The 27,493-nt window shown below is 39.2% G+C and overlaps 8 protein-coding genes across 11 annotated transcripts in view; 3 read left to right on the forward strand and 5 right to left on the reverse strand.

Moving 5' to 3' along the window:
* Positions 1–299: 299 nt before the first annotated feature.
* On the reverse strand, positions 300–9,823 carry LOC124312840. Its single transcript, XM_046777337.1, has 15 exons — positions 9,704–9,823; positions 9,474–9,619; positions 8,976–9,379; positions 7,371–8,905; positions 6,578–7,310; positions 6,216–6,512; positions 5,507–5,678; positions 3,984–4,218; positions 3,582–3,791; positions 3,359–3,498; positions 1,553–3,283; positions 1,171–1,450; positions 801–1,082; positions 611–736; positions 300–516 (listed from the first exon to the last, which is right to left on the reverse strand). The coding sequence occupies exons 2-6, from the start codon at positions 9,609–9,611 to the stop codon at positions 6,245–6,247; spliced, it is 3,078 nt and encodes a 1,025-aa protein (XP_046633293.1). The 5' UTR covers positions 9,612–9,619; positions 9,704–9,823; the 3' UTR covers positions 300–516; positions 611–736; positions 801–1,082; positions 1,171–1,450; positions 1,553–3,283; positions 3,359–3,498; positions 3,582–3,791; positions 3,984–4,218; positions 5,507–5,678; positions 6,216–6,244.
* Positions 6,030–27,493, reverse strand: part of LOC124312897 — a 309,861-nt gene continuing 288,397 nt past the window's right edge. Inside the window, exon 4 of the mRNA XM_046777449.1 lies at positions 6,030–6,124. The gene's annotated coding sequence lies outside the window, so the exon portion shown is untranslated. The remainder of the gene's footprint in view (positions 6,125–27,493) is intronic.
* Positions 12,506–14,108, reverse strand: LOC124313205. Its single transcript, XM_046778005.1, has 5 exons — positions 13,580–14,108; positions 13,335–13,510; positions 13,071–13,265; positions 12,772–13,011; positions 12,506–12,687 (listed from the first exon to the last, which is right to left on the reverse strand). The coding sequence occupies exons 1-5, from the start codon at positions 13,863–13,865 to the stop codon at positions 12,541–12,543; spliced, it is 1,044 nt and encodes a 347-aa protein (XP_046633961.1). The 5' UTR covers positions 13,866–14,108; the 3' UTR covers positions 12,506–12,540.
* On the forward strand, positions 14,372–16,252 carry LOC124313100 (lactosylceramide 1,3-N-acetyl-beta-D-glucosaminyltransferase-like). Its single transcript, XM_046777829.1, has 4 exons — positions 14,372–15,481; positions 15,560–15,622; positions 15,689–15,830; positions 15,904–16,252. The coding sequence occupies exons 1-4, from the start codon at positions 14,605–14,607 to the stop codon at positions 16,127–16,129; spliced, it is 1,308 nt and encodes a 435-aa protein (XP_046633785.1). The 5' UTR covers positions 14,372–14,604; the 3' UTR covers positions 16,130–16,252.
* LOC124313015 (probable sulfoacetate transporter SauU) lies at positions 17,396–20,205 on the forward strand. 4 transcript variants are annotated; one of them, XM_046777679.1, is made up of 13 exons: positions 17,396–17,645; positions 17,779–17,780; positions 17,934–17,971; positions 18,047–18,353; positions 18,422–18,583; positions 18,641–18,751; positions 18,810–18,864; positions 18,927–19,034; positions 19,092–19,344; positions 19,409–19,577; positions 19,647–19,857; positions 19,918–20,014; positions 20,078–20,205. In XM_046777679.1, exons 4-13 carry the CDS (start codon positions 18,058–18,060, stop codon positions 20,170–20,172), a joined length of 1,557 nt encoding a protein of 518 aa, XP_046633635.1. In that variant the 5' UTR covers positions 17,396–17,645; positions 17,779–17,780; positions 17,934–17,971; positions 18,047–18,057; the 3' UTR covers positions 20,173–20,205. The 4 variants fall into 4 exon arrangements, with proteins under 4 accessions (XP_046633635.1, XP_046633634.1, XP_046633633.1 ...); XM_046777678.1 differs by lacking the exon at positions 17,779–17,780 and having other exon boundaries at positions 17,857–17,971; XM_046777677.1 differs by lacking the exon at positions 17,779–17,780 and having other exon boundaries at positions 17,934–17,975.
* LOC124313428 (ubiquitin-conjugating enzyme E2 G1-like) lies at positions 20,187–21,727 on the reverse strand. Its single transcript, XM_046778350.1, has 4 exons — positions 21,566–21,727; positions 21,261–21,363; positions 21,101–21,198; positions 20,187–21,035 (listed from the first exon to the last, which is right to left on the reverse strand). The coding sequence occupies exons 1-4, from the start codon at positions 21,609–21,611 to the stop codon at positions 20,776–20,778; spliced, it is 507 nt and encodes a 168-aa protein (XP_046634306.1). The 5' UTR covers positions 21,612–21,727; the 3' UTR covers positions 20,187–20,775.
* On the reverse strand, positions 21,895–23,866 carry LOC124313216 (THO complex subunit 6 homolog). The gene is made up of 7 exons (XM_046778019.1): positions 23,344–23,866; positions 23,040–23,276; positions 22,811–22,972; positions 22,581–22,743; positions 22,355–22,509; positions 22,201–22,288; positions 21,895–22,136 (listed from the first exon to the last, which is right to left on the reverse strand). Exons 1-7 carry the CDS (start codon positions 23,448–23,450, stop codon positions 22,050–22,052), a joined length of 999 nt encoding a protein of 332 aa, XP_046633975.1. The 5' UTR covers positions 23,451–23,866; the 3' UTR covers positions 21,895–22,049.
* LOC124313164 (SEC14-like protein 2) lies at positions 24,625–27,204 on the forward strand. The gene is made up of 11 exons (XM_046777940.1): positions 24,625–24,993; positions 25,313–25,385; positions 25,461–25,504; positions 25,575–25,695; positions 25,782–25,840; positions 25,906–26,053; positions 26,147–26,227; positions 26,298–26,497; positions 26,563–26,717; positions 26,792–26,946; positions 27,013–27,204. Exons 1-11 carry the CDS (start codon positions 24,946–24,948, stop codon positions 27,096–27,098), a joined length of 1,170 nt encoding a protein of 389 aa, XP_046633896.1. The 5' UTR covers positions 24,625–24,945; the 3' UTR covers positions 27,099–27,204.

Here is a 27,493-nt window from a genome sequence, read left to right on the forward strand (position 1 = left end):
AGTACGGCCACGGAGCACAGATTCACCCTGGGTGTCAATTTTGTTCGAGCATGAATAATTACCATGAATAATTATCAGTTTGACTTAAATGGCTACAAAACAAAAATAAATGCTCCGCAGTTTACAATTGGAGCTTTTACGATCAACCGTCGTTTTTGAACCAGAACAAAGCGTCAACATGTTTGAATGCAAAATTCTATATATTGACTGAAGGAAAACAGCCGAAACATTCCATCAGCGAAATTTCTTTTTTTGAAACAAGCAAAATACAAATTGCCAATTAATAAGTTCTTTTTTTGACACACAAGCAAAGTTCAAAGCAAACAAGATCGAAACAGCCAGGCAGAGGTTGCACCGGAGAGGAATTCAGAATAAGACAGTCGATGGTTCAACTTCATTGCCACACCCATTTCGTGCACCAATTTCCACCTCCCTTGCCACCTCCGCAAAAATATTCCACCGAAACCCATTTCTTTGGCGGAGGCGTGGGGGGGATCCAGAATGGCAAAGTGAAACCTAACAATTTGATTGAAAAGAGAGACAAATAAAGCAGTTAATTTACATATTTCTAGTGCTATCAGTGCAGTATTAGTAGACTTTCTCTTCTTACCCCCTTTTGGCTCTGGGCCTTTGAGATATTTGTCGTACGCCAAAAGCTCGGCTTGGCTCGGTTTCCTAGTTTTGTCCAGCTCTATACGTTGGTTCAACAGTTTTTGCCAATGATCACGCAAGATTGCTAAAAGATATTTCAAGAAAATTTAGATTTATTTCGATTAAATTGTGTGTCGGGCAATTCTTACGGTACTCGTCCATCGTGTACGGCAAATTTCGCTTCGCCCAAAGATCGTTGTAAAAGGCTTGAGCCTTTCCTTCTTGCCCAAATACGGGAGTACCGTAGGGAGAGCCATCTTGTTTGAACTCGACGTCCATACCCATATCTCTAGCCAGCAAATAATTCCCCTTAAACTGGAATGGACACTTGTCTTGGTAATAATTAATTTTGTCTTTGTATTTTTGGATGGCAGGAAATTCACCGGTTGCATTCTCTTTTGAAAACGGGTCAGTCGAATACAGGCTAATATCTTGAAATTATTGAGAAAATCATAAATTAATTAGTGCAAAGCGATCGTTAAATCCAATTAAAATATTTGAGAAATGAATCGAACCCACCATATTTCGGATTTAAGAGATAAGCAGCGTACGCTAGATTATACAAATTGGCCTGTTTGGGTGCAAGTCTGTCTTCATACTCCTTCAATTTCTGAGCTTTTTCCTTTTTTGAGTTCTCTGAATCCGCCGGTTTGTTTTTGTAGTAATCACGCAAGATAATCAGTTCCTGGACTTCTAGTCCTGGGTTAGCGGGAGTCGTTTGCGGCTTCACCGTTGTCACCGCCATCGGTGCGGCAAAAGCGTCGGAGAAAACGACTGCCAAAATGACCACCCACATCTTCTTCATGCAATAACAAACATTTCATAACAATAAAAACAACATTAATAACAATTAATTAAATGATAAAGGATGAACAGCAAATAATATAAAGTAAATTCTAACCTGCGATATCATGGTGAAAGACTCCAGTCAACGTGCAGCGATCAGAAGCGATTGCCACGAAAATGCAATGATTGCAATCCGTTTTTATACCCTGGGAGTTAAAGCCAGAAATTTGAATCCCTGGATGCATTTCATTTCAGCCACTTGTTGCTGCTGACGTGGCTGATGGCAATAAGTGCAAATTTAAGGCAGGTGGTCGAACGTGTCAAATTTAAAGTTAAAATGAGAAATAAAAACGCAACAAAACCCCGGAAGAGAGTTGAATCGATTGGTTTGTCACGTCCAGTTTACGTGCTTTGACACAGAATATCATAAAAAATTGGAACCCGAGTGTCAATGCTGCCAATTCTTATGAACTCATTCCCGATATGCAACCTGCTACGTGACTCATCAATGCCCATTCCGTGATTAAGTGAGTCATCGCCAAAAGATACTTGATCCAATGCTTGTAAATATTTAAATCCCAATCTAATCATCATTTAGGATATTAAACTACGAAAAAAAAATTCCGCTTACTAACAACCTCCAAATGTTAGAAAAGACGAAATAAGACAATCCAGTGGGCGACATAATATCAAAAATAAAGTAATAAGGTTCAGTACGAGACCCAAGTAAATGAGTGCATATAGAATTATGCGCGCTATCATGTTGATACTCAGTTAAAGCATTCCGCTCTGAATGATGATTCAGGAATTAAAATCATTTCCCATAGCCACATCCAACATCAACCAAGCGGATAAGAAGAACCGTACATCCCTGCAGTTTGAATTACAGTCCCGCTCACTTCAAGGCGGAGTTGACTGGCGACGGAATTGGGCGATAGCAGCAATGGCCGGAATGTTTACTAGTCACATCCAACAAACTCACACGACCGGCGTAGCTATCGACGTAACTACTGTAACCAGAGCCTCAACTAAATCGAACTGACATAAGTATTCCAAACATTATGGAAACGTTGCGAAATGCTTCACAGTCAGGGGCTAAATGAGATTATCTTTGAATCCATCAATAAGTGCTGCAATAAGAAAATATTAACCCAACCTCAAAACGGAACTTGACACAAAAAGAAATTAGGTTTATCAAGAAGAAACGGATTACACTTGTATCTTTATTCCATTGTGGATTGGGGGACCCAGCTGGATTCCAAATCTCCGCGTTTACGTCATCGACAAAACCCTTTACGTCGCTAGTAATTCCAATATTAAAAAGCCCTGTTTTTTAAACAAGAAATTATTCACTTACAAATTCAGGATCCATAGGACAAAACGAACAGTCACCGACAGTCACCCATTCCCCCTTTCAACAAGTTAGGATAAAGGTCCACCACCTTAAAAAAATAAATTAACCAACCCCATCAACAACCAGACCTGCTTGTTTTCCCTTCACAATAACTGTGGGTGACTAGTACACCTTGCGAAAAGAAGTAAAAGCTAAAAAGTCTTTACAAAAGGTACTGAGCTAACAGAATTACAACATTAAAGCACGTCAGTCGAAGTTTCTGGTTCACTCGCTGGAGCCGCTGGAATCACTGGATTTGTTGGGGGGTAGTTAATGCCCGGTGTTGGTTTTTGTGAAGTTGTTAGAAGATAAGTTGGTCGAGGTGTTTCAGCTATGGGTGGGAGATTGGGGATTGAACCGGGAGGAGGACGAGGCGGAACTGGACCGCGAGTAGTCAGAGGTATACTCGTTTCAGCTACAACTGGCTGAAACGCTGGTGGTGACCGCTGTTGGCTTTTCCCATGCAATAGTAAAGTCAAGAAATAAAAAATTCGGTCGGATTGATGACATTAGGAAATCCAATCTCACCCTCGATCCGCAGAATTCTGCACATTGCCGGAAACGGCAGATCCTAGTTGGGTCGCAAATCGTTGTTTGTTTAGATTATTAGTAGCGCCAGTGGCAAAGTTGATAAAGACCATCACGATCAGCACGCCTGTGAAATTCAGCTAAAAAAATTCAAGAAAATTCAATTGATTACAGGCGAGATTGGTGGAAACGTGCACCATAATGTTGGATTGAAGGGTGTTACCAAATTGCGATTGCGATTCATGATTCGTACAGAAGACAACGAGAGGTTAATCGTGTCACCAAAGAAGATATCGTCTCTGCTGATGAAAACAGTAAAGTCATCATGCGATATTCAAATCAGCCGTTTTATATGGCCGGGCGAGTCCAACTTCCCAACACCTGGTGCTCTAAATTTCTACATTCCGAGGGGTCAATGAACATCGATTGACAGCTGCTTATTCCAAATCAAATAAACACAAGTTGTTAGGCGTCACATAACTAAATAGTACAAAGAACATATCGTGTCATTGACTTGAGGACAATGACACGTTTTGCACGTGTCGAGATTTTACATAATTTAAAACTCGCCAATTTCCCAGTCAGTGAAACATAAACGACAAATGATCAGAATTTTGATATTTACTGTCGTTTCCATATCCCTGGTTGTATCCGCCATATCCCTGCTGGTTGTATCCACCGTATCCTTGATTATATCCGCCGTATCCTTGGTTGTATCCGGCCCCATATCCGCCGCTGATGTGGCCGTGGTGATGACGGAGGTCAGCTGTTAAACCATCCGCAACTGGAACAGCTGGGGCAGGATCGGCGGCTTCTTGAGGGTAAGTCAAGGCCACGGCAACGGCCACCAATAGCATCAACTAAAACGTCGATAATTAAACATTACATTAGGTTTTGTCAGCGTATTTTGAAAGAACTTGCCATGAAAATGCGAGACATCTTTAGGAATTATTCGAATGGGCTCTGGAAGATTCAAATGTGATGCCATGAGAAGAAGGTGCTGACTTTTTGTACAAATACAGCCAACGGAATGGTGCAGGTTATTCCCACCGCCACAAGGCCGAGGCTTAACGCGTTTCTGGTGTTGTGCAAAACAAAAAAAGGAGTAAAGAAACTATATCTTCAGGCGCTGGTAAATATTTAAATCCCAATCTAATCATAATTCAGGATATTAAACTACGAAAAAAAAATCCGCTTACTAACAACCTCCAAATGTTAGAAAAGACGAACTAAGACAATCCAGTGGGCGACATTATAAAAAAAATAAGCTAATAAGGTTCAGTACGAGACCCAAGTAAATGAATGCATAGAATTATGCGCGCTATCATGTTGATACTCAGTTATAGCATTCCGCTCTGAATGATGATTCAGGAAATGAAATCATTTTCCATAGCCATATCTGCCATAACATGAAAGTGTCTATACCCCGACAGTCGTCACTCTGCTGGTTCCAAATCTGTAAAGCACCGGACTTTTCCAGATATTATCCGATCCATGACGTTTCAGACTATAGGGCCCTCGACACCGTAGAGAATTACCAATAAGCCCCACAGCACGGCAGACAAATGAAACTTGACAAAAATAATAAAAGAAACAGCACAGCGAAGAGCCGAGTAGAAAGATTTAAAAAAAAAAAAAAAAAAATGAAATTCATTTCATCTCACCGTGTTGATTCGACCCGTGATGGATTCTTTGGCCACTGTAGCGTTTACAACAGTGTCTTGTTGCTCTGCTCAACGGGCGGCAGTTGGATATCAAAGGGTAAACGATATTGGGTAACTCGAACCGAATTTTAGAAGGAGCCTAATGGAAGGCGAGCCCTTTTTGACAAAGAAGATTATACATAATTTAGAACTCGCCAATTTTCTAGTCAGTAAAACGTAAACAACAAATGATCATCAAAGTTTTGTTATTTACTGTTGTAGTTGTTTCTATATCCCTGGTTGTATCCACCGTATCCTTGGTTGTATGCGGCCCTATATCCGCCATTACATCCGCACCTGGAACAACTGGGGTAGGATCGGCGGGAGAAGCAGCGTCTTGAGGGTAGGGCAAGGCCACAGCAACGGCCACCAATAGCATCAACTAAAACGTCAATAGTTGAATATTACATTAGTTTTTGTCAGTGTATTTTGAAAAAAAACTTACCATGTTAATGCGAGACATCTTTTGGAATTATTCGACTGGGCTCTAGAAGATTCAAGTGTGATGCGATTAGTAGAAGGCGCTGGCTTTTAATACAAAAAAACTTGTAGCAAATGCTGGTTAAGGAATGGTGTAGGTTATTATTCTCACTGCAAGTTCGAGGCACAACGCGTTTCTGGTGTTGTGCAAAACAAAGAAAGGAGTAAAGGAAACTATATCTTCAGGCGCTGGTAAAAACCCAAAGGGCACAACAAGAAGATATCAAAGGGAAGAATTTCAATTTGGGATTTTTTTTTTCTTCTTCTGAGTTGCTCGTGAATAATAAATTTTAATCAAGGCAAGTTCAACTTCTCAATTCTCTCTTAATTCGTTGTGCAGGCGGAGCTTAATCTTCATACAGTGCTACAATCGGCAAAACATAAATGGTACTATGGTAGTCGATTACTCGGTAGCAGAATTGGCAAATTTAGAGGGCATTTTGAATTTCCTGCAAATTTTGAAAGGCCAATTCTTAAAATTGTTAAAATTGTTTCAATACCAAGTGTAATCTCGATTTTTCAATACAAAAACGTTTTAACTGTGCACCAACACTTTAAGAGTTTTCCGTGAACTAAAGCCATCCCAATAATCAACCGAATTACAAAAAAAAAAAAAAAAACTCAATGAACTTGTTTGAATTTGATTTTAAAGTTCAAGCTAATCGATAACTCACGGATTAAGCTGCATTAAGTTTCGACCAAATTACAATTTCTGGCAGATGAGCTTGTGAGTTGGCCAATGAGACTGTTGACACTCGACGCTGCAGTAAACAGTAGAACGGCAACGACTGCAACGCTTCAACTTCTCGGGGATTTTCTTACAAACGGCACAGCATTTCTCGTTAGCTAGTTCATCCTCAATGCTTTCCGTCGATACGGAATCCTGGTAGAGAGGAGAAATGAAAGTAGCAAGCCAAGGACTGCTACCTCCTAGAGGAATATTCTCCTTCTGCCATTTACTGGGCTCGATTCTGAATTGTGTGTAAACAGAAAATTGGTTATGTAGAAACAAAGTTGAAGTAAGTAAGTCGATTACCTAGTTGAGTTCAAACGCAGGAGAAAACGAAACAATTGAAATTCTTCTTCTGTCTCGGCATTCACAACCAACTTGTCCTTCGGTTTGAGTGTGTTAAGTGGAAAAACTTTCATGTAAATCTTTAAGTGATCCATTCCTTCTTTGAGAACAGTTCGGTTTGTCGTAAAGTCCTGTTCAAGTTTTCGCGTAAGGATATCATCAACAGCCGTTATCAGCAAAATTGGGGTTCCCGTTGGGGATGTAAGAAGGGGCAGATGAAGTTTCAGCAGGTACCGATCGTCATTTCGACCGTAACTGACAAACTCAGCAACACTGTTCATCAATACTCCAAGCTTGATACGCAATTTATCCAAAGCAGAACACTTTGAATAAAGAAAATGGTCTGAATTGATATTTTTTGATATCAGTTGACTGGTCAGATGGTGTTCCAAAGTGTTGAATCCATTTTCAGCGGTGAGTCTGAGTGGTACGTTTTCCCAGGGCACTAAATCGTCTATTATCCATTTAGACTTTTTAGTGTGAAACTCGCATGGCCAAGGTTCCAGCAGGGATTTTTTCAACAACAAATCGACATGTCGATTTTTTCGATGGAGCGTCGCTTGAACATTTTTCGCAAGGATCGGAAATGGAAATGTTAATGACAATGGTTGGATTTTGCTGGGTTGAGTCAATGAAACGGTGACGTCATGGCAGGATTCGCAGGGGGCCTGCTCGTTAGTAGATATCTTCAATCCTGTAAAAACGGAATGTACTTGCAACATAAACGAACCAATCGAAATGCAAAATTACTCACCTGAAACATTTCCACTACATTCAATGGCAATCCTAAGGGTGTACTGTTCTTCTGACTCGATACAACTTTCGACCTTCATGTACATTTTATTTTTAGGATCCAGCGGAAGTTGAGATTTGCTTTGATCAATCGGGTAAGGTACAAGATATTCCTCTACCCGCATTGATTTAAAAGGTTCCAAGAAAAGTAGTGGCATTCCGTTGAAAGCATTGACAACAATCGCAGCGTACGTTTCATCGAAAAAACCATGATCACAAGCCAATAAAAACGACACAGTCTCCAATTCTATTCCTTTTGAAGTAGGATTGAATTCAAGTTCAAAATTGTCGATAAAGTGAACATCGGGTCCGGATAAGTCACGACTAAGATCAAAAGAAGCTTTCCGGACAAAAACTAGCCGAAGTAGAGGGGCAGGTTCTTCATTAGACTTCACTATGGACTGAATAACAGCTGACAATTTCATCATTTTCTTCCCATTCTTCCAATTCTCCAATGTTTTTCTTGCCAGAATGAATTGTGGAGCGATGTCAAGTAGGTCTGGTACCCAACAATCATGTCCCAGTCGCCGATTCATCGAGTCCAAAATATAGTTGAATGTTAGGGGAGTATAGTAGATTTCACTTCCAGCACTGCTTGTTGGAGGGGCTGGTTTTGAAAATGATGTCAGATGACAGAGTTTGGCCAGCTTTGTTATTAGACATCGATTTAAATCGGGAGAAGGGACCAATTTAATGTTCTGAAATGGTGGGACTTTCTGCCAGCAGAGAATCACTGGGCGTTCACCCTGAAGGGTATTGCAACGCAAGTAATCTATAGCAGAATCCCTTAATTCAACATGGTCAGCCAATCTCAACCCGTAAATAGTCGGAATCATACTCAATGGAGCGCAAAGGGATGTCTCAACGATTGTGTTGGCCGAATGATGACGGTCAGTCATTATTTCGGTATAAACAATTGCATTCGGGTTATCCGACAACTTTTGGCAGCATGCAACAACTAAATTGGCTAACCCAACATGTTCCGAGAAATCAGAGCAGTCGATGACGTCGAACTTGTTTGCGTCTGAGTAGCAATGTTTTATGGCTTCTTCTAAGTGAAAAACGATTTTGACTGTTGGAATCCGGCTGCGATAGGAAGACACCAATCTTTTGAGTTTTTCGGAGCAGGAATGGGTCATGATTTCTTCAACTGAAGTTATCAGCTCTCCTTTTGCCATCGGCAGATAACCTTCAAACGGAGTTAAGCAGAAGAAATCCCAATCATGGGTCTTGGGGTTCAGCATAGTTGGGTTGACGCACACTGGTTGGTCGTTATTTTGACGGCGGCGGCTGCTGCCGTTTCTGTAGCATTCGAGTACTTCTTTGTTAATCTTCTTTTTAACACAAGGAGCCAATCCAATGAAATATTCACGATGTAGAAACTGCTTAGCCAGTTCATTTAATGAGACAGTGAAGAAATCAGCATTGTTTAGTTGTGCTTCATCTTGTAAATGTCCTGGATAAATGATATCCCATAAGTCCAACAAGCTTTGATTCCTAATAAATAAATATGGAAGAATTAGTCTGAACCACTATTTATAACCTATTTGATTGCAGTCAAAGTTACCTTTGTCCCCAGACTTTTCTCAAGAGTGATTCAGAATCGGGTTTGTTTTTAGAGGAAACAAAATGCCAGTTACTCCACAATTTCTTCAATTTTTCAAGATGACTATTGTTTGGAATTGAGACATTATCTGGTAACTTCTCATTTGTTAACTCCTTAACAATAGAAAGGAACCTCTTCCTGGTTTTTTCTGTCCAATCCATATTGTACCACACATCCCACAGAAAACCAAAATCTTCATCATTATCGGGATTGAAATCACTTGCTGACACAATTTTCAAAATTATGATATTTTGAGCCAAGACGATAGGATGAAAATCATTGAGATGAATTTCTAGATTTGTAGGATTCTTGGAAGTTGTTGCTTGAAAGGTATTTCTTAGATCACCACAACCCAATAAGAGAACCTAAATAAAAAACAACAAGAGTAAATGGGTGATTGCCTCAACAATAAATAGTTTAAAGATATTCAGGAAATTTACAATAGTTGCGAGCAAATACCTTAGTCACTTCATTCACATCGCTAATATTCCCTTCAAAACAGAAATCCTCGAGAACGTTTCGAATTCGTGTGTTCCCAAGAGTATATGCCGCATTGCAATCTCTGCTCTTCAGCTCCCGTTTAACCGTAGTTATCATTCTGATTTCTGACAAATCAAGATAAAATGATAAACGAAAATGACCCAAGAATAGTCAAATACTGAAGTAACAGAATATTTTAAAGAACATACCTTTTACCTTACTTTTCCTAAAAGGTGAAAAAATTCGAACAAGCTTTCAGTTCAAGCAAGCCTCTTTACTTGCGACGGAATCACAGGAGACAGGATGAGAAAAGATTCTTGCCGCATCCATATTCCACAATTTGGTGTGTGACGTTGCCAGTTTGCGACAGCGTTGCGAATTTGCAATAAAGCAAGAACAAAAACCAGAGGCCCAGAGCCATGGTGTATTAGCATAGACAAAGACCACAAGAAGTCGTTAAAGTACACACACCACACTAGAAGTCGAAGAAAGAGGATAAAACTTTGAATCGTTTGAAAAATTTGCAGTCTGCCCCTCTAATTTTTATATCTTCTCTGCTGATGTGTAGAACCCCAGCTTCACGTTCTTTAAATCTTGGGAAGCTAATAGCGTGTTATTGATTACTCTAATATTACTTATAGTTGACGAGAAAGGCATAAGACATAAGAGCATCTCTCTCTCCGTCCGTGCCCACTTTTGCTGAGGGGAGGCAAATGAGCGAAATTTCATGCATAAATGCGTAAATATGTAAGAATATGATGTGAAACTGTTATAAACTGTCCCTGTTCTTTTTATTGAACATTAACATTGCGAGGGCAGTTAACTACCCCTTTTCTTTTAAGTTAACTGCCCTTTACTTGCCCCGAGTTTGAAAATTCGCGCAGCGCAAAACAGCGTTGCCATCTACGAAAAAGGCTTTTTGGTGTGAAAAAGACCTTACACACCCGCGTCTGCTCGGTACTTGGCACCAAAATAAATGGTCTGCTCCCGTACCACTAAATAGAGAATTCTTCGCTCTATTTTATCGTGTTTTTAGTTCTTATCATACCTAATTTTTCATTTTCACCCAATTTTGGTGTTACACACCCGCGTCTGCTCGGTGTTTTGCACCGAAATAAATGGTCTGCCCCCTGATATTTTAACTTCTTATATTAATCCATGTCTAAATCTAAAAAAATTATCCGGGATACCCGATTTTGCACTTTCAATGCAATCACGCCGACTTCGGGAGCGTCTTTCGGCGTGATTGCACCATTTGCCAGGCGACAGACTTGGATATTCGGACTCGCCGTGTCATAATTAATCAAAATCAGTATTCCAATCGTATCATACTCGATTTTGCACGACGACCCCGCTGTCTCTCGTACTATATCGACCGTAGAAGAAATTTATGCACTAACACACGTATGCTCTTATATCAATTTCAATCACTATTGATTGCTATACAGCAACAAATCTAACAAACTAAGTAACGAGATAAAAACTCGTTATCTATCTGAACACATAAAGTCTCGTAAAAAACAGTTTCAAAATGGAATTTTACAAAAACAGGAATCAGATTTTTCAAGAATAAAAGGCGATTTCGTCTAAATTAAAATACGAAACTAGATATCACATCTGCGCACGTAAGAAGACTTAAGACACCATTTCTTGATTGCCTCTAAATTACCAATTCTCAAGCTGCTGTTACACAGAGCAGAGCATCGCCACGACACTTTCTCTGACCGCCAGTAACTGAGTAGGTAATGTCTCTAAATCTGGACAGGCCTGAACGCTACAAATTTTGGACAACTTAAGAAATTTTTGATTAAAAGTCGATACGGAATCCTTGTAGAGAGGCGAAAGGAAAGTAGCAAGCCAAGGACTGCTACATCCTAGAGGAATATTGCATAGAATGGCAGGCGACAGATCGCTTTTGATTTTTGAGGTAACAAAAGGGGGTTTTCCTGATAAGCTTAGAAAAATTTACGGTCACTGATAACTATTGAGGTTTGGATCCTTTCCAAAGCCAAAATAGTACACGACAGTAATGTTGAAGGTCATGCCCGTTTAAGGCCGAAGAAGAGAAAATAAATATGTTAAAGACTTAAAAAGGGTCATCCCCTTTCCCAGGGAAATCCGTAACTTTCCCTAGGGGAAGATTTCTTTCCATGCACAGTGTAACGTAATATTTTGCTCATATCCGATTTCCTACCGCCAGTTTCACCAGCAGTTTGGTAGTAATAATAGCTGCAGACGCAAGTTTCGCTTGCGAATAAGTAAGATACCGTGGTTTACGTTCTTCGTGCCAGGGAATACCTTTCTTCAGTCGGCAATTCTGCATAAAAGAACGGATACCTTGGCAACAGAAGAAACATATCGCTTCCCGCATCCGTACAGTACCAAAGATCAACTCTATCCTCATTGATTGTTATACTACCTTCCGTGTTGTAGTCTGCTTATACCGTACGTATAAACAATCTTTTCTGCACGGGTTGCTTCGAATAAATCGTCTAATTTGATCTACAGATCATGAAACCAAAGATTATTGTGATCTCTCCCATAGTGCATTATCATCATCATTACTACTGTTGTCCTAGAGGAATCCATCAAAGTTATTACCATGCTACCGTGGGATGGCCCTGTTATAATTCATTTCCTAATAGTTCTCAGTTCACCGCCAATAATCAAAAGCACTATGGTACCTCGTCCAAACCGCCTCCCGATTACAACAGCCTCTTCAAAAATAAATCCAAAACATAAAAGTAATCCAGAGTCTAAGTGATCCTGTAGAAGCAAAACACTTGATGAGAAAAAAAAAACGTTCAATTTAGAGCTAAACTGTTAAAAGAAAAGCCCTTGTACGGTAACCATATGTGTGACGCTTGTGCCATCAGTTGATCAAAATAAACAACTAAAAATTAAAGTTCAAGTGTTAACTTATGAGCGTTGTTCAATTTCCCCAAGATATAATTCTCATTTTCAAATTATTTTTCGCGAAATGTGTCCGTCCATTTTTGAAACCCAAAATTATGATAGCAACTGTTAACCAATTGATAACAGTCAATCAGTTATTTATTAAATCTTTAATGAAGATAACATCCCTTGAATAAAGAAAATCGAACGCTCCGATCCTGATGAATCCGCTCTCTTCCATAAATCGGGACAAGGCCTCTTGACCCTCCGGCATGTTATCCCATTCAACCGTCAGTGCCTTCATTGAGTTATAAATAAAGAGAATAAAAAACACTGTCGCTGTATCATATTTTTCAGAATGTAACCTTTGTAGATGATTTACCTTAATGTCAACCTTGTGCCACGGGATAGTCTTAAGGATTTTGAGTTCGTGGCCTTCGACGTCGAGGCTAAAGAAATCCACCCGAGTTCGTCCAACTGCCAGGAGAATTGAGTAGAAAGGGAAGCATTGAACTGATACCACATCAGGATCGACGCCGGGTATTCCAGCTTTCTGTAAAGTTTCAGCTTCTCCTTCGATATGACTATGACCGGGATCGCCACTCTTTGGCTGAAAACTGACCTAAAATTATGGGCAGGCTGAAATCACAGCATCATTTTAAAAATATAAATGACATATACTTTGGTAGGAAATGGTTCCAAGCTGAGACAGACGGGCAGCGTCCACGACTTACGGTTGCGTGCTGCAAGTTTTTGAAACGTAATCGGGTTGGCTTCGATTAATATTCCACCCCAATTGAATTTCCGCTCTAGATCAATTGTGTTTGACATGTACTCGCCGTTTAGAGCTCCACATTCTACAAAAAAGCCACTCGTCTATAAATCCAGACGATCATTAGTTAATCAGTACATAATATAATTTTGGCGTTTCGAAATTTGAAATACTTTATTTTTTAATAGCCTAAAAATGACTCCAGTCTGTCCCGGTGATCGGTCATTATCGTCGTTAGAGTCTAATTTAAGTGGGACATCTTGAGGCGACGGTTGAATCAGGTAATGTTTCCTAATAGTTTCAATAACACAGGGATGATCCTGAGGCAATTTGTGAGTATTCATGTAATCTGAAATAATCCAACAAGCGACACAATAATGAATCAATTAAAAACCATAATCACATAAAATTTGATAACCTTCATTGCATTCTCTACTATCGTAGCCGTTGAACGATTGCGACAATTTCCCCAGCCAATCGACCTCCATCAAATTGTACTTGCGATTCAATGCGGGAGCATTAGACTTAACCGGAGCTTCACCAGTTTCCTTTTGAGGATTTGGAGATTGTTGATAGAAGTTGTAAGTCTCTGTTCTAGGAGAAACTAAATAAATAATTAAAAACACTACAACTGCGACGGCCAGTAAGACAAACAGTCTTCTCGAGCGACACTGTTGTAAAGCGGCAGACACATTATTTTTCATCTTTTCTCATGCGATTTAGAACGTTACGTTGGCTTCTCTTCCAGTTCTGAGCCAAACACACAGTGCTTGCTGAAATGTCTCAACACTTGAATGATTCTAGGGAATGACTGTTCAGGTGTTTAGCAACTGTTTAAACACTTTGCAGCTTATCTCTGCAGGAAAGGAGAGATAAAGAGAAACCTATTATCTCGCATTGTCGTTTTGGAGCTTAAAAGCCATAAATCATTTTTACTGCATTCTGATTGAATGATAAAGCAAACTGATAGCCGGTATTCTAAATCTAAATCTCTTGTTGATTTTCCTTCGACGGTAAAAGTACTCCTTCGAAACGCAATGTTGTATCAGCTACTATCACACTATATCCGCATAATTTAAACCACTTTGGATCATTTAAATGATTTAAATGATGCTTAAACTGGAATTACAAAAAGAGAACATTAAAAAAAAAGGTTGCTATACGTACTGTAATATTTCACTTTAATACCCTCACTAAATATATACTGCTGTATCCGGTTCGTGTACAGTACAAATGTTTGAAGTATAACAAGAGAACCACATGTGAGATGTGTCAACACAGACTCTTTTCCATTGGCTGTGCCTATATTCCCATAGGTGCAGTTAGAAGCAAAACTAGTCTATCGTTCTCTGTTACAAGTGTAACAATGCGGGAAACGAGAGTTACGCAATAAGCGGACTTTGTTTGTTATTTCTCAATCGGCTTCATCCTCTTGATTTAGTTATGGGTGTCGCTACACATTTGCGAATAGGATTGATTTGGCTCAGCTTGGCAGCTACCGTCTACATTTTCTTTGAAGCACAGGAAATGCTCAACCCAACAAGTGAATTTCGACGTGCTCAAAATGATTCCCATCGCTTTACTCAGGCATTGAATTCGTGCGTGCATTCAAACTATGTTCAGCCTCCGATTAAAGAGCAACAACACTGGTCATCCGATGAAAATTTAACTGTCATCAATCGTGATTTTTTCGAATATTTAGCCAGCCAATTACGTGATACTCGGTACCCTGGCGTGGATAATCACACGCGCTATGTCGTGGCTAAGACTAGAAGAAAATATTTACTAAACGTCAAACCCTTGCGACCCGATTTCGGGCCCGTGTTAAACGATGTGACATCGTTCAATTACCAGATTCAAATTTCCCGGTGTCGAGATACGATCGTTCGCGGTGGTCCCACTCTCTTTGTGGCGGTTATATCCGCACCTCAATACTTCCACAAACGAGACATTATTCGTCGAACATGGCAACGACACTTGCAAATGCAGTCTGATTTTAACTTAATGAATCTGGCCGGATTTGGTTTCATTGTCGGATTGACGGAAGGCGATGACGGAATCCAGAAGCGGATCGAAGAAGAGAGCAAGACGTACGGTGACATTCTTCAAATTGAAATGATTGACGACTATTACAATCTGACGCTCAAAGTAGTTGGTCTGTTGAACTGGATAAACGATCACTGTTCTCGGGTGGATTATGTTTTAAAAGTTGACGACGACGTGTACGTCAATACCCGGAATTTGGTTACGGTCATGAACAATTTAAATTCATCCGAGCACAGCATGTACGGATCTTTTGCCGAGGGCCTGCCAAATAGGGGTGGGTTTATCTATAAATTCAATTTCTGAAATTCACTTTGATTACGCATTTTTCAATTTTTTTAAACATTACTGACAGGTGGAACGTGGTACATTAGTTTCGAGGAATGGCCTTGGTCAAACTATCCCACTTATTTCAGAGGTACTAGATTGTGTAACATTAAACTTGAATTCAATAACTGAATGAACCACAATCGTAAATCATGAGGAGCGGCTATTCTAATGCCAGGAATCACGATCGGCCCTTTACTAGCTGCTTCCCAAACGACGCCGTTTCTACCTTTTGACGATACTTTTCTCACTGGACTGTGTACAGCCAAAGCGGGGATCAAAGTGCGCATTTCCGACAGGTACGGATTGCGATAACACTTGGAGGACATACCCTAAACGCATTACAATTAACGTTTTATTTTATTCATTAAGATTTTTCGTCGGAGGAACAACAGAAGTACCTGAACCCTGTCACGTGTACACCTCTATTACGTGGCTAACAGATTCTGTCGCCCAGCTCAACAGTTCTCGCTGGGCTACTGAGAATTTTTATAATAACCTGACCCATTGCACATTAAATGACGGTGCTAACCAAACGGTCAATTCGAAAAAAGACCAATTTCATTTCATTTTTTCAACGAGAGCAGATGGACAATAAACTCACGGTTACATTTGATCAGAAAAGATTTTTCACCGGAGAAACAATTAAACAACACAAGTACCTTAACTCTGTTACGTATACACCTCTATTACTTGGCTAACAAATCTGTTGTAAAATTTACGATTGACAAAACAATTTCAGGGCTTTTGGGAGACTGTTGTTTTGTGGGAGACTTTTGTTTTGCGGTCTAGCAGCGCTTGTTGATTAACTTGAAAGAGATGAAATGTTTTATTGTCCTACCTTTTATCCATGATTGCTTAAGGGTTGCAGGATTGGCAGAAACTCCAGAATCTTGCGATGGACTGATTTTTATCACTCGGCGGACAGCGGATCACTTAAAGAAATATCACAGGGTCACTGTGAGAACTTTGATAATGACATGACGTAATGCACAGTCGAAGAGTCAGTTGGCACTTTAACAGGACAGTTGATCCAACAGAAAGTATTGTTTTCCATTTCTCGAGGTGACAGTCTTTTCTCGATGGTGAAAATCTCGCGGAGATCAAATCAATTAAGGATCTGAAAAAAAAAGAAAAGAAATTCAGTGGTTTGATTAAAACTTGTGTTTGACAACTTAACAAACTGTGGAAATCCCCCTTTATACGTTTTTTTAACCTATTGTAAATCGGTTTGCTTACCTACACCTTCTACTAATAGAAATACCTAATGCAATAGAAAATAACACCCAGAGCGCATTAGTTCAGTAACATTCAAAGAAAAACAAATGGGCGTTTTTTTTTTAAATATGAAGGATTAGATGCAGGTATTTTTGTTTCCTTTTTCGTGCCTAGCATATTGAATGCCAACGTTCTTTTGTCTGCGGTCAAATTTCAAAAAGGATTCAATTTCAACCCCTTCCTTTTTGCATTGTTGCAAAGGCAAGCTTAACAGAAAAAAAAAAATGAATTTGACCTTCGCTTTCTAGGAATACAGGTAAGGTAAATATTTCTGTGGCACGTGTGCTATCCGAAGGCAGAGAGAGAGATTCTGGATCTTTAACGGTGCTTGTTTTCAAATTTGATTTGTCTATCTGGACATCCTTAGGTCTAAGATTATTTTACTTTGATTGGGTTTCCAAGTTAATGTTGCCTATCTCGTTCTTTTTTTTTCAAATTCCATTGAAAGCTGAGAAACGCCAAGTTATATCTGATTACACGATATTCGATTCCGTCATTAATTGGCGCCTTTACCCAGTCTGTAGTTTGGCCGCTAGTGGATATTTTGGCGCTCGACTGTACAGTTATCGATTCAAACGAAAGCAGTCCTACATGTTCTACGGCCTTAAGAAATGACTAGAGCCCCCCCAAGAAAAAATCTCGTTCTATACAGGGTCAGATCCCATCGATCAAAGTTCGTGAAAGCTTAGTGTCTGCGCTGTGGCAGCAGTTCCGGTTTTCGCCCGACAACCCCAAACTACAAGGACTTCTTATCAGACGGGGAAACAAAGTGGGCGCTAATCTCTGTCCCAAGCGGAGCACCTAGGTGTCAGTACTCAATCGATCTGACACGCCAAGTATTTTCCATTTTCACTTTTCAATGTTTTTAGTTTTCTGCATCTTGAATTAGTAGTTGGGCAGTATTCTTGGCATGGTGCGGTTCTAGTTAGTTTTCGAACGGTTGCTTCATGCGACAAACTTTAGAACAAGAAGTTGGATGCTAACTTAAAATTTGTTTTGCGTAATAATCACGCTGTTGTGTGTTTATGTAATTTAACTTGGAAATAGCCACTCTCGCTCCATCTGTTAACCGTATCTACAACTCCAACTAAAATATTTGAATTTGAACTTGAACTTGATTTCAGAAATACGTGAAGGGAGCATCGTTCTCCAGAAAAATTCAGTGGGTATCAAACGATTAAATGAATTTAACGAGTTTGGCTTTGAATATTATTACTAACACTGACTGTATACGCAGCGCATTTAATAATGGAGGAAGAATGTATGGTTGACGAGAGTGGAATCCAGGCGATCGCACCCACACTGGACAACACGGCTACCGATTTGACGAAGGCTGTCAAGCGTAGTAAAGCATGGTACATGGTGGTACTCATGTCGCTATGCTATGGCATTGGAGAACTATCACATTTCTTACCTGGAACCACCAGTCGGGCCATGTCGCAAGATCTCGAGTACGGCGATCAGAGCTGTTTGAGAAATGAGTCCGTTCCGGTCCATCTCGGCGGTGGCAATACGACGTGCTCAAACTACTTAAACCAAGAAACGTATAAATTTATCACGTAATTGTGGAGTGTAGAATTTGTAATTTTGTTTACTTTTTTAACGATAATAGATGCGACAATGTGCTGACGGATCAAACGGGTGGTAGTTCATTCTGCCAGTGGGACTACAATGGAATGGGCATCGAATATCAAATACTCGCCGGACCAAGCTTTATACTCGCCTTTAGTATTGGTGGCCTTTTAATTGGAGCATTAGCCGACAGATATAACCGGTACATTACTGATAATTATCTAACTGACAATTTTTAAAAACAATTTTTAAAAAATAGGATCGTGATCTTAGCTATCAGCACAATTGTTTTTAGTACCTGTACCATTGTTATGGGAACTGCTCAAGAAGTTTGGCATTTAATTTTCCTCAGATTTGGTGTGGCGTTTGGGTAACAATTTTACACCATCAGATCACGTGAATAGATGCTGACTTTGCTTTCAAATCAGGGAGTCCGCCTGTCAGCCCGTGTCGGCCAGTTTAGTGATGACCCTGTTTCCACAAGTAAAAGTGCAATGTAATTATCAGATGTTGACAATTTTTATGTTTGTTTCAATTACCTTTAGTCGTTACACGGTGCTGCTCTTGGACTGGTGAACTGGGGCATTTATTTCGGCTACGGTTTAAGTTATGTCGTTGGCAATTATATTCCTCCGTTGAACATCCTCGGCCAGGTAATCCAAAGAATTTGACTTTCCTTTTGATTCAGTTCTAAATTCCTGTATGACTAGGGATGGCGATGGGCTTATTATTTGAGTGGCATCCCAGGATTTTTCTTTGCGGCTCTGCTCTTCTTGACGACTTCAGACCCGCGCTCTTCAAATCGCTCAAAGAAAGATGATACTTTTCAGTTGGAAAATGAACACAATTCAAAAACGGAAGTGGAATCTTCGTCTACCTGTAACAATGCTTGGATCAACCTGAGCCATTTCTTTCATCCGTTTGTCCTGCTTCTTTGCCTGGGCGCTTGTGTCAGACACACTGGTTGAGTGCTTCGATTTCTCGTCAAGAATTTGCATTTGGAATTAAGATGAGTTCTTTTGGGTAGCTGGATTTTCCTGGGCTTACAACAGCCAACTCTACTTCGATTATTATTATCCTGGCACTGACGTGGGCCTTTGGCTGTTTCTGGTGTCTATTGTGGGCGGTTCAAGCGGAATTTTGATCGGTGGAGCTGTTTCGGATCGTATTGTTAAACGGGCAGGACTTCAAGCTAGGTATGAATTTTGTGATTGGATTTGGGTCTTACCTGTAAGTTTTGATGATAATGATTTTTAAATTATTAGGGCTTGGGTTTTGGCAGCGAGCCAGGCGGTAGCAAGTCCGTTTGCAGCAGGTGTATTGCTTCTACCTCCACCTTACTGCTTTGCATCTTTGCTGGTTGCGTATCTTTTTGCCGAAATGTGGTTTGGTGTACTTTTCGCCATTTTGATCGAATTGGTGCCATCCACAGCGTGTTCCTTCGTTATTGCTGTTTTCTTATTCGTTATGAACAATGTATTAAAGTTAAATTTTATTTTATTATTAGAAATGGTAACTTACATGCAATTCTAATAGGTTGGAGGTAATTTGCCAGTCATCATTACTCCAATCAGCAAGCTTATGGGATACAGGGAGACTCTTATTCTGTTTTATCCAGGATTCTTCTTGATCAGTAAATTTCATAAAATAATTTTTTTTTAATCTATGGGATAAGAAATTGTGTAAATTTGAATAGGTGCTGCTCTTTTCGGGTTGCTGGGAATTGCTTTGCGCAATTCAAACGAAGGACGCAAGAAATCCTTAACTGGGGCTGAAAATTGTGAATCATAATGGATTGCTCAAAATACAAGGCCTGAATCGACATTTATTCTTGTCAAAAATTGCTTTTCAGACGTGCAAAAACACGCACACACAACCACCCGTATGGGATAAATTGAAGGGTGACGAGTAAGGAAATGTTGATTTCAAAGATGAGGAAAGAAGGAAGAAAACTTGCTTTTAAAAAAATATATAGAATGACAAGATATCACGAGGTGAAACTACAAGTTGTGGTGACATAACTTGTTTGAATTTTGTTTTTCTCTTGCATTTAAATAAGGTTGGAGAATTCATTAGTTAAATTTTTCGGTTTGCAACAGGCAACTAAGTTTTCATCAGAAAATTTTAATCCTAGGTTTCATGCATGGCCTACCTTCATGACATTCCTCTGAACATTTCGTTTGTGAAGTTTTCGAAACGTTTCTTTTATTATTTTGTTTTGTATAGAATTCAAAGCAATATAGAATCGGAGAGGAAAAATAAGACAAATGAGCGAGTTTGGAGAGAAATCCTTCCTAAAATTCAGTTAGGCAGGAGAAATTCCTGTCGAGGGGGCTTGACACAACTGAATTATTGGATGACATTACACTGCCTATTTCATCTTTACTCGGTTCCTTACAACATTTCTTCTTGACTCCGGCGAACGCACCTTGCCACCTTCCTTTTGAATTCTGGGAAGTTCTCTCGCCATTCTTTGGCTGCGTCTACATTAGCCGGGCTCTGATCATTGGGGTCTGCCAGCATAGAGATGACCGAGATCATAATAGTTTCCACAGTGTGAATGGGTAACCACCGCTCACAAGCTTTCTCATAACCCCACTTGTCATCTCCAGGCTCATGAAGTATAGATATGCAAACATCACCATTCTTCTCAACTATAGGAAATAATATAATTAGATATACATAGATAAAATAATGAATTAAATAAAACACAACTTACTATTAGGGTGCCAAATCTCTGTAATGAACTTCATTTTGGGAGGCCTCAGCGGGTACTCTTTCGGGAAGTAGATGTGTGCTTTGAAGAACCCTCCCTCACTGTCAAGTTTCAAAACATAAAAATGATGTTAAAATTCATTAAACATCAATAAAAAAATTACTAAAGAGTGTCGGGTGGTCCAATGAGCAGGACTTCCCATCGATAAATGTCACTGTCATCGATGAGTCCAGCAGAGAAACCCTCAACAGGGTTCTTGTTTAACTCTGCAAAAATGATGAAATGACAAATAAATGAATGTTAAAACAACACTTTAACTTGATAAAAAATTTCAAGTCAAGCATATAACAAACAAGAAAGCCGTCAGCCAACGCCATTGAATGAGTGAAACTGGTAAAACAAATAAAAAGTACAGCGACTCGCACGCTCTTCATCTTATATAACCTGTTCCAAGAACACCTGAATTACCTGCTAGCTGTTTTCTAAGAAGTAATGCTGACTGCAATTCGGACATAATGAAATCAAAACGTAAATTTGTTGAGAGGAACCTGAGAAGTCTTCTCTCAAGTTGAGAAGTCTTTCCAAGCACGTTGCTTCTTGCTTGCCTTCGTCCTAGCCTTTGACGTTGCCAAATCTCCTTCCTTCCTCTAGAGCTCGCGCGTTGTTGGCCAATCAATTTAATCACGGCCCAGGTCACGGACCAATCTCCGTCAATGCCGTCAATGCATGTTTTATAAATTTAAATTTTTTTTTAAATTGCACTCCTCAAATAAACATTGATTCAATGAACCCAGAAATAAATTATCACGATGTATTTTCTTGTGAACATTACTCGATATAAAACATCACAATTTGACATTATTAATCTAAAGACATGGCAGATGTCTTTTTTTTTGTATATTAATTGATGGAAGGGCAACGAGATGAAAATGTTCAAATGACGATACACGATTCATGAAAGACAACGAATCACCTGATCTTGAAGTTTAGAACTGGTGCAAATGTCAATGTCTCCACCGGATCCTCCAACGAATAGCAACTAATATAACAATCCAGAGATTACTATATTTGTTTTTCATTTCATTATCATAATATTTTTTTACTTTATTTGCATCCTTTTTCTGGAGGCAAATATTGTAGACTCTAAGGGGACTTGTAGGCATTTTGACGGTAATATCTCCCGAAAATAAGCTAAAAATAATTGACCCAGCTCACACATTAGTGTCAAGGGGGAAATATAAATGTTTTAAAAATTACCATTGGTATACAAACGGTCCATCTACGCCGACGATTATATTGTCTTCGTGAAACATAACGTTGTTAACACCATGGACGTCTTCTTCGAGTAATACTCTACTCATTGTCAAAGATCGTAAATGATAAAGTCCTAAGTGAGGTCCTCCTCCACACACCTTGAATATGCAATGAAAAACAACTGTAATGATCTCTCATCGATTAGATTACTTCCTTAAACAGGACTTACCAACCAATCTTCATTCATAGCAACAGCACCAACCCATTTTCCCAGATGGGGTCGATTCAGTTTAGACTCCAAATGTGGTGTAATTACGTGATTAGGTTTTGATTTTCGAGTATCCCAGATGCATACTGTTCCGTCTTCACTTGCACTTGATAGCTGATTCCCACTATCACACAATAAAAAGTAATTAATGTTTTTATGCAATGACATGAATTGTGACTACATCTACATACACCAGGGACATTGAGTGAATGAAATCAGTATGACCAGAGAAGGTTTGTTTAACTTTCCCATATTCAAGATCTACATGATGAATATTGTTGTCTCCACAAGCAACAAAAGTTGAGTTTTCACCGTTAATCATGCAATCTACAGTTTCTTTAGTGCCAAAGTCACTATAAAATTACATCAAACCAACAGTTAATTATGATAAATGTAATAATCAGAATATTCTATGGTTACGTTGGCAAGCGAAGATCAACTTTCCAGCAAGGTTTCACCTTCTCATCACTATTCTGTGGAAGCACCAATTGATTCCAGCTAAATGCCTCAATACAGTTCTTTCCTCCAACAAGTAAGTTATCATTTAAAGATGTTATAGCTTGCAAAGGTTTGGTACTGACAGAAAAGCATTTCTGTGGTAATGTGAGGCTTTCACGTGGACCCTGCTGTTCATCTTCTGCATACAAACTTTTGATACTAGGAAGAGACACATGTAAGTAAATTTTTTTTTTCTGTAATATTATTTTAAGAATAAATTCAATACTTAAATATGTTGACATTCCCAAAATTGGTTCCAGCAGCTAGAAATTCCTCACAAGGAGAGAGGGCTTGAGAGAGGACAGTCACGTAAAACGATTTTATGTTAGGCATATTTTCAGCACTTTAATCACTGCTTAAACAGTTTAGTTATTCGTGAAGTCAGAGAATTTGTAACTCAGTAAATTTAACTTTTAATTTGAAAATCAAAACAAGAATATACGCCGGCAAAGTTTGATTTTTGTGGCGCTCTGGGTCTCCAGGCGGAAGCGTCTGCTACGAGATCTACTAATTTGCGGAAATCCGCGAAAGGTTTTTCAGTTTCAGCCATTACCCGGGAAATTCAAATGAGAAATAAGCCAAAAACCCCCAAAACAACTAATAGAAATGTTAGGTACGACTTGGTTTCATTGGTTTAATGGAGATCTAAACCGGTTTAAAGCGCTGTTGAATGATATTTCAAAAATTTTAAGTTTAGTTATTTAATGTAGTCAACTTCAGATTTGAAAAGACCATAATAAGAGATCAAGGACACTGCCAGATATAATCAATATCATTAATGAGTTGTCAATTTGTCATACACTGAACGCAACTTACATATTCCCATTATTCCCTACACGTCACTGTCCTTGGGCCTTGAATTGAAACCGATATCTCTTCAGCTTTTTGTAGTTTAATCTTATTTGCTTAGATTAACTATAGATCTGATTCCCCGTGAAATCAGCTATTGGAATCAGTCATGAGATACCGTATCTAGACTTGTGTGAAAACACTCCCCCAAATTTATTATAGGCGTTCCAGCAGACTACGAATCTAGGAGAACTCTTGGCATCGACTTGCCTTTTTGATAACTTTCGAGATGTTGTTTTTGACACAGAAAGCTCAGACCAATTTTAAAAGGTGAAAAGTTACAAATTAAAATTTAAAAAAATGGAATAGCCAAGATACGTGTTTTGGTCACACCTGAGACATTATATAGCGGCAGCAGTGTTTTCAGTTTACTACAGGAAAACCTTGACTACAGTTTATCCCCGCGGATCGGATAATTTACGATGTTATAAGAGGAGTGATTACACAACAACCTGTAATAATTTAGGCCGCCGTGAATATATACAAAGGCTGCAATTAACGGTATAAGCCGCCGGGAGCAAAATACAGCGCAAGGGCAACAGTACTACGTAGTGCATTCAGTAAACATCAGAGGGCCTGCAAGAAGAAATACCACGAAACCTGCTTTCCCCTCTGATAATAATAATATAGAATCCAAAAATCTAATGGCCTTAGCCTACATTCGTTCGCTTGCCTTCTTGATGTGTGAGCCACCCAAAAGATCGGTCGCATCGCACTGCTATTCTCGTTTAAGACTGAGCACTTATAAAGCGTAATCAGTGGAACAACACGAACTGACGTAGTGGAACTATTAGGTCGAGTTAACCCAACAAACAGCCAACACCATGTTTTGACAATTTTGTCAAAGTGATCAAAGTTTAACTCTGAACTCGACAAGTTTTCCAGTTGAGCCGCGCAATCTAACATACGGATCTCTGCTGTTTTCTCGGGACTTTCTTTCTACTATTCGGAGAGAGAAACATTTCTCTTTTTCTCGGTCATGGACCTTACACAACTAAGCCCAGAGAAACGAAACTTATTCGACCAGGTATTTAAAATCGTCTTTTTTTAAATTGTAATAATAGAGACGATGCTAAATTTTCTCCAGCATTGAAATTTCGCCACGCTGAACGCGGATAGTGCATTAATCAAAGATAGAATGAGGTAACAATGTGAGTGGCAGAGAAAGCTGTGGCAAGCTTTTCAAAATTCCAACCTGTTATGTTTGTTTTTTTGTTTTTTTAAACCCAGCGGGTTTTCGGAGCAAAAGGGCGAAGAAAACTTACAGTGCTTTACACACATAGAATTCTGGGCCGACAAAAAATTGTTTCAATGTTTTATTAATTCCGTTTTTGTCTCACCAACAGTTTGCAAATAATGTGACGGATTGCAGGCTACCAGAATACACCACCCACGCCCACCTGATCAAATGGCTCATTGGTATTAACATTTTTCGTATGGCGTTAACAATTTAATTAATTCGGTGAAAATTAATTGTGTTATCAATGATCACAGCCCGGGAATTCGATTTAGCTAAATCTGAAACGATGTTTCGCCAAGTAAGTCGATTTTAAAAATAGCACAATATTTGCATATCGCATAATATTTAAATTAATTTGAATATTGAAGTCGTTAGAATGGCGTCAAATAAATCAGGTCGACACAATTCTAGATAAATGGACTCCTCCGGAAGTATTGACAAGATATTACTCCCTAGGAGCAACTGGACACGACAAATTTCATTGTCCTGGTAACATAAAGATAAATTAAAAACGATTTAAGAAAAGCAGAGAGAAAAAATAAAATTCAATTTGATGTTTTCTCCAATCTTTTCAGTGTGGATAAACGCTTTCGGTCGGATGGATATGACGGGAATATTGCAATCCGTGACCAAGGTAAATTCATTTAAAAATATGCATTTCAGTTAACACCCCAAAACCTAATTTTAATTATTCACTAGCGAGACTACCTGCGTTACATGGTCTACATAACCGAAATGAGCCACCGCCTGATGATGGAAAATGCTCTGCGCTCAGGCAAACCTGTTTCATATCAGACAATCATCATCGACATGGCCGATTTCTCAGTGAATCAAATGAGCAAACAATGTAACACATATTTATTTATTCACTGAAAATGATTTCTAATTTTTAATCTAAGGATAACAAATACTAAATCAAACTCTTTCTAAATCAAACAAGTTATGGACATTGGAATGGAAACCACCAACCTTTTTGTCACCAACTACCCGGAAGGTGTTCGCCGCGTATTTGTCATCAACGGTAAGTTGTATTTTTTAATTCGACAAAATCAGTTTCATTTCAAGTCCAGTTGAGAGTGACCAATTTTTAGTACCTCAGGTGTTCTCCGTGGGCTTCAACTTGGTCAAGCCGTTTCTCAGTGCCGCCACTTTAGCCAAATTGCGCATTTTCTCTCAGGATGCCAAAGCTTGGAAAGATGCGCTGCTGGAGGAGATTGACGCCGATCAACTTCCGGCCCATTACGGAGGCACTATGACCGATCCTGATGGAAATCCTTTCTGCCTCACCAAAGTAAGTTAAACGACACATAATTTTATTATTTTTTTAAATTTCTTAACAACATAATCTGAGTGCAGATCAACATGGGCGGAGAAGTACCGAAGAGTTACTACATCAATAATAAAAAGCCCGAAAATGGAGCCAGCGGAGCCCACCTGAAAAGTGAATTAGTTCCGGCCGGAAATCGGAAACGAATTGAAATCATTGTCGAAGAAGCCAAATCATTGATGAGGTTATTTTTGTTTGTTTTTCAAGAGTATCGTATCATTTATTTGATCGTCGCTAATTCTTTGTATAATGGAGCAGGTGGGAGTTTATGACAGAGGATGGTGACGTGGGCTTCCAAATCAATTGCGTCAAGAAGGAAGACGGCAAAGAAGTGATTGTGCTACCGCGAGCTCGCGTTGACAGTCACCAAATGATGGAAGCGGGCGAAATTGTTTGTGTGTACAGCGGCACATGTGAGGGGACTTAAAAAATAATTTTGAATCGCTTAGAATTAATTTTTTTTAAATTCTCTTTTTAAGACGTCATCGAGTTTGACAATTCCTACAGCTATTTCCGTTCCAAGAAGCTTTGGTACAGCATTGACGTAAGCAAATGTGAACCTTAGACAACTTTCACACCTAGCTGCACCTGAGATTTCAAATAATTACAATTTAGATACAATTATTTCTTCTGCCGATTGAATAAAATAAACAAAATTATTTCACTTTGAACAAAGGCTTCCGTTTTCTTGAAGTCAAACAATTCTAATCTTGTCGTTTATTCGTGTGCTGTTATTGCCTTGTGCAATTGGCCTTGAGCAAGAAATGGTGTATGATTTAGAATCCTTCACGTCCGTCTAAAGACCATTTTATCCCTTCTATTTCATAAGCGTTATATGGTGTTTACTCTAGGGTCGCTTTATTGGGCAAATTGTAATCTTATGAGGATATGGCTTATCGAATTAGATGTTATCTTAAACACAACTGGCGTGGTAAACAAAAACATGATGCGCCTACAAAT

The sequence above is a fragment of the Daphnia pulicaria genome, chromosome 9, assembly GCF_021234035.1.
Source record: "Daphnia pulicaria isolate SC F1-1A chromosome 9, SC_F0-13Bv2, whole genome shotgun sequence".
In the NCBI taxonomy this organism is placed as follows: Eukaryota; Metazoa; Arthropoda; class Branchiopoda; order Diplostraca; family Daphniidae; genus Daphnia; species Daphnia pulicaria.

Bases quoted from the DNA above. Each gene is read 5' to 3' on its own strand.
- LOC124313216 (XM_046778019.1), bottom strand. From the start codon at position 23,450: ATGCCTAACATAAAATCGTTTTACGTGACTGTCCTCTCTCAAGCCCTC. The intron at 23,277-23,343 runs GTATTGAATTTA...GTCTCTTCCTAG, and splicing joins GGGAATGTCAACATATTTAA to TATCAAAAGTTTGTATGCAG. The intron at 22,510-22,580 runs GTAAGTCCTGTT...TGCATATTCAAG, and splicing joins CTATGAATGAAGATTGGTTG to GTGTGTGGAGGAGGACCTCA.
- LOC124312840 (XM_046777337.1), bottom strand. From the start codon at position 9,611: ATGATAACTACGGTTAAACGGGAGCTGAAGAGCAGAGATTGCAATGCG. The intron at 9,380-9,473 runs GTATTTGCTCGC...TTTTTTATTTAG, and splicing joins ATGTGAATGAAGTGACTAAG to GTTCTCTTATTGGGTTGTGG. The intron at 6,513-6,577 runs GTAATCGACTTA...CACACAATTCAG, and splicing joins CTGCGTTTGAACTCAACTAG to AATCGAGCCCAGTAAATGGC.
- LOC124313205 (XM_046778005.1), bottom strand. From the start codon at position 13,865: ATGAAAAATAATGTGTCTGCCGCTTTACAACAGTGTCGCTCGAGAAGA. The intron at 13,511-13,579 runs GTTATCAAATTT...GGATTATTTCAG, and splicing joins TAGTAGAGAATGCAATGAAG to ATTACATGAATACTCACAAA. The intron at 13,266-13,334 runs GTATTTCAAATT...CTGGATTTATAG, and splicing joins TTAGGCTATTAAAAAATAAA to ACGAGTGGCTTTTTTGTAGA.
- LOC124313428 (XM_046778350.1), bottom strand. From the start codon at position 21,611: ATGTCCGAATTGCAGTCAGCATTACTTCTTAGAAAACAGCTAGCAG. The intron at 21,364-21,565 runs GTAATTCAGGTG...TCATTTTTGCAG, and splicing joins TCTTAGAAAACAGCTAGCAG to AGTTAAACAAGAACCCTGTT. The intron at 21,036-21,100 runs GTAAGTTGTGTT...TATTTCCTATAG, and splicing joins AGAGATTTGGCACCCTAATA to TTGAGAAGAATGGTGATGTT.
- LOC124313015 (XM_046777679.1), top strand. From the start codon at position 18,058: ATGGAGGAAGAATGTATGGTTGACGAGAGTGGAATCCAGGCGATCGCA. The intron at 18,584-18,640 runs GTACATTACTGA...TTTAAAAAATAG, and splicing joins TTAGCCGACAGATATAACCG to GATCGTGATCTTAGCTATCA. The intron at 19,345-19,408 runs GTTGAGTGCTTC...TCTTTTGGGTAG, and splicing joins CGCTTGTGTCAGACACACTG to CTGGATTTTCCTGGGCTTAC.
- LOC124313100 (XM_046777829.1), top strand. From the start codon at position 14,605: ATGGGTGTCGCTACACATTTGCGAATAGGATTGATTTGGCTCAGCTTG. The intron at 15,482-15,559 runs GTGGGTTTATCT...CATTACTGACAG, and splicing joins CGAGGGCCTGCCAAATAGGG to GTGGAACGTGGTACATTAGT. The intron at 15,831-15,903 runs GTACGGATTGCG...TTATTCATTAAG, and splicing joins AAAGTGCGCATTTCCGACAG to ATTTTTCGTCGGAGGAACAA.
- LOC124313164 (XM_046777940.1), top strand. From the start codon at position 24,946: ATGGACCTTACACAACTAAGCCCAGAGAAACGAAACTTATTCGACCAG. The intron at 25,696-25,781 runs GTAACATAAAGA...CAATCTTTTCAG, and splicing joins CGACAAATTTCATTGTCCTG to TGTGGATAAACGCTTTCGGT. The intron at 26,228-26,297 runs GTAAGTTGTATT...ACCAATTTTTAG, and splicing joins CCGCGTATTTGTCATCAACG to TACCTCAGGTGTTCTCCGTG.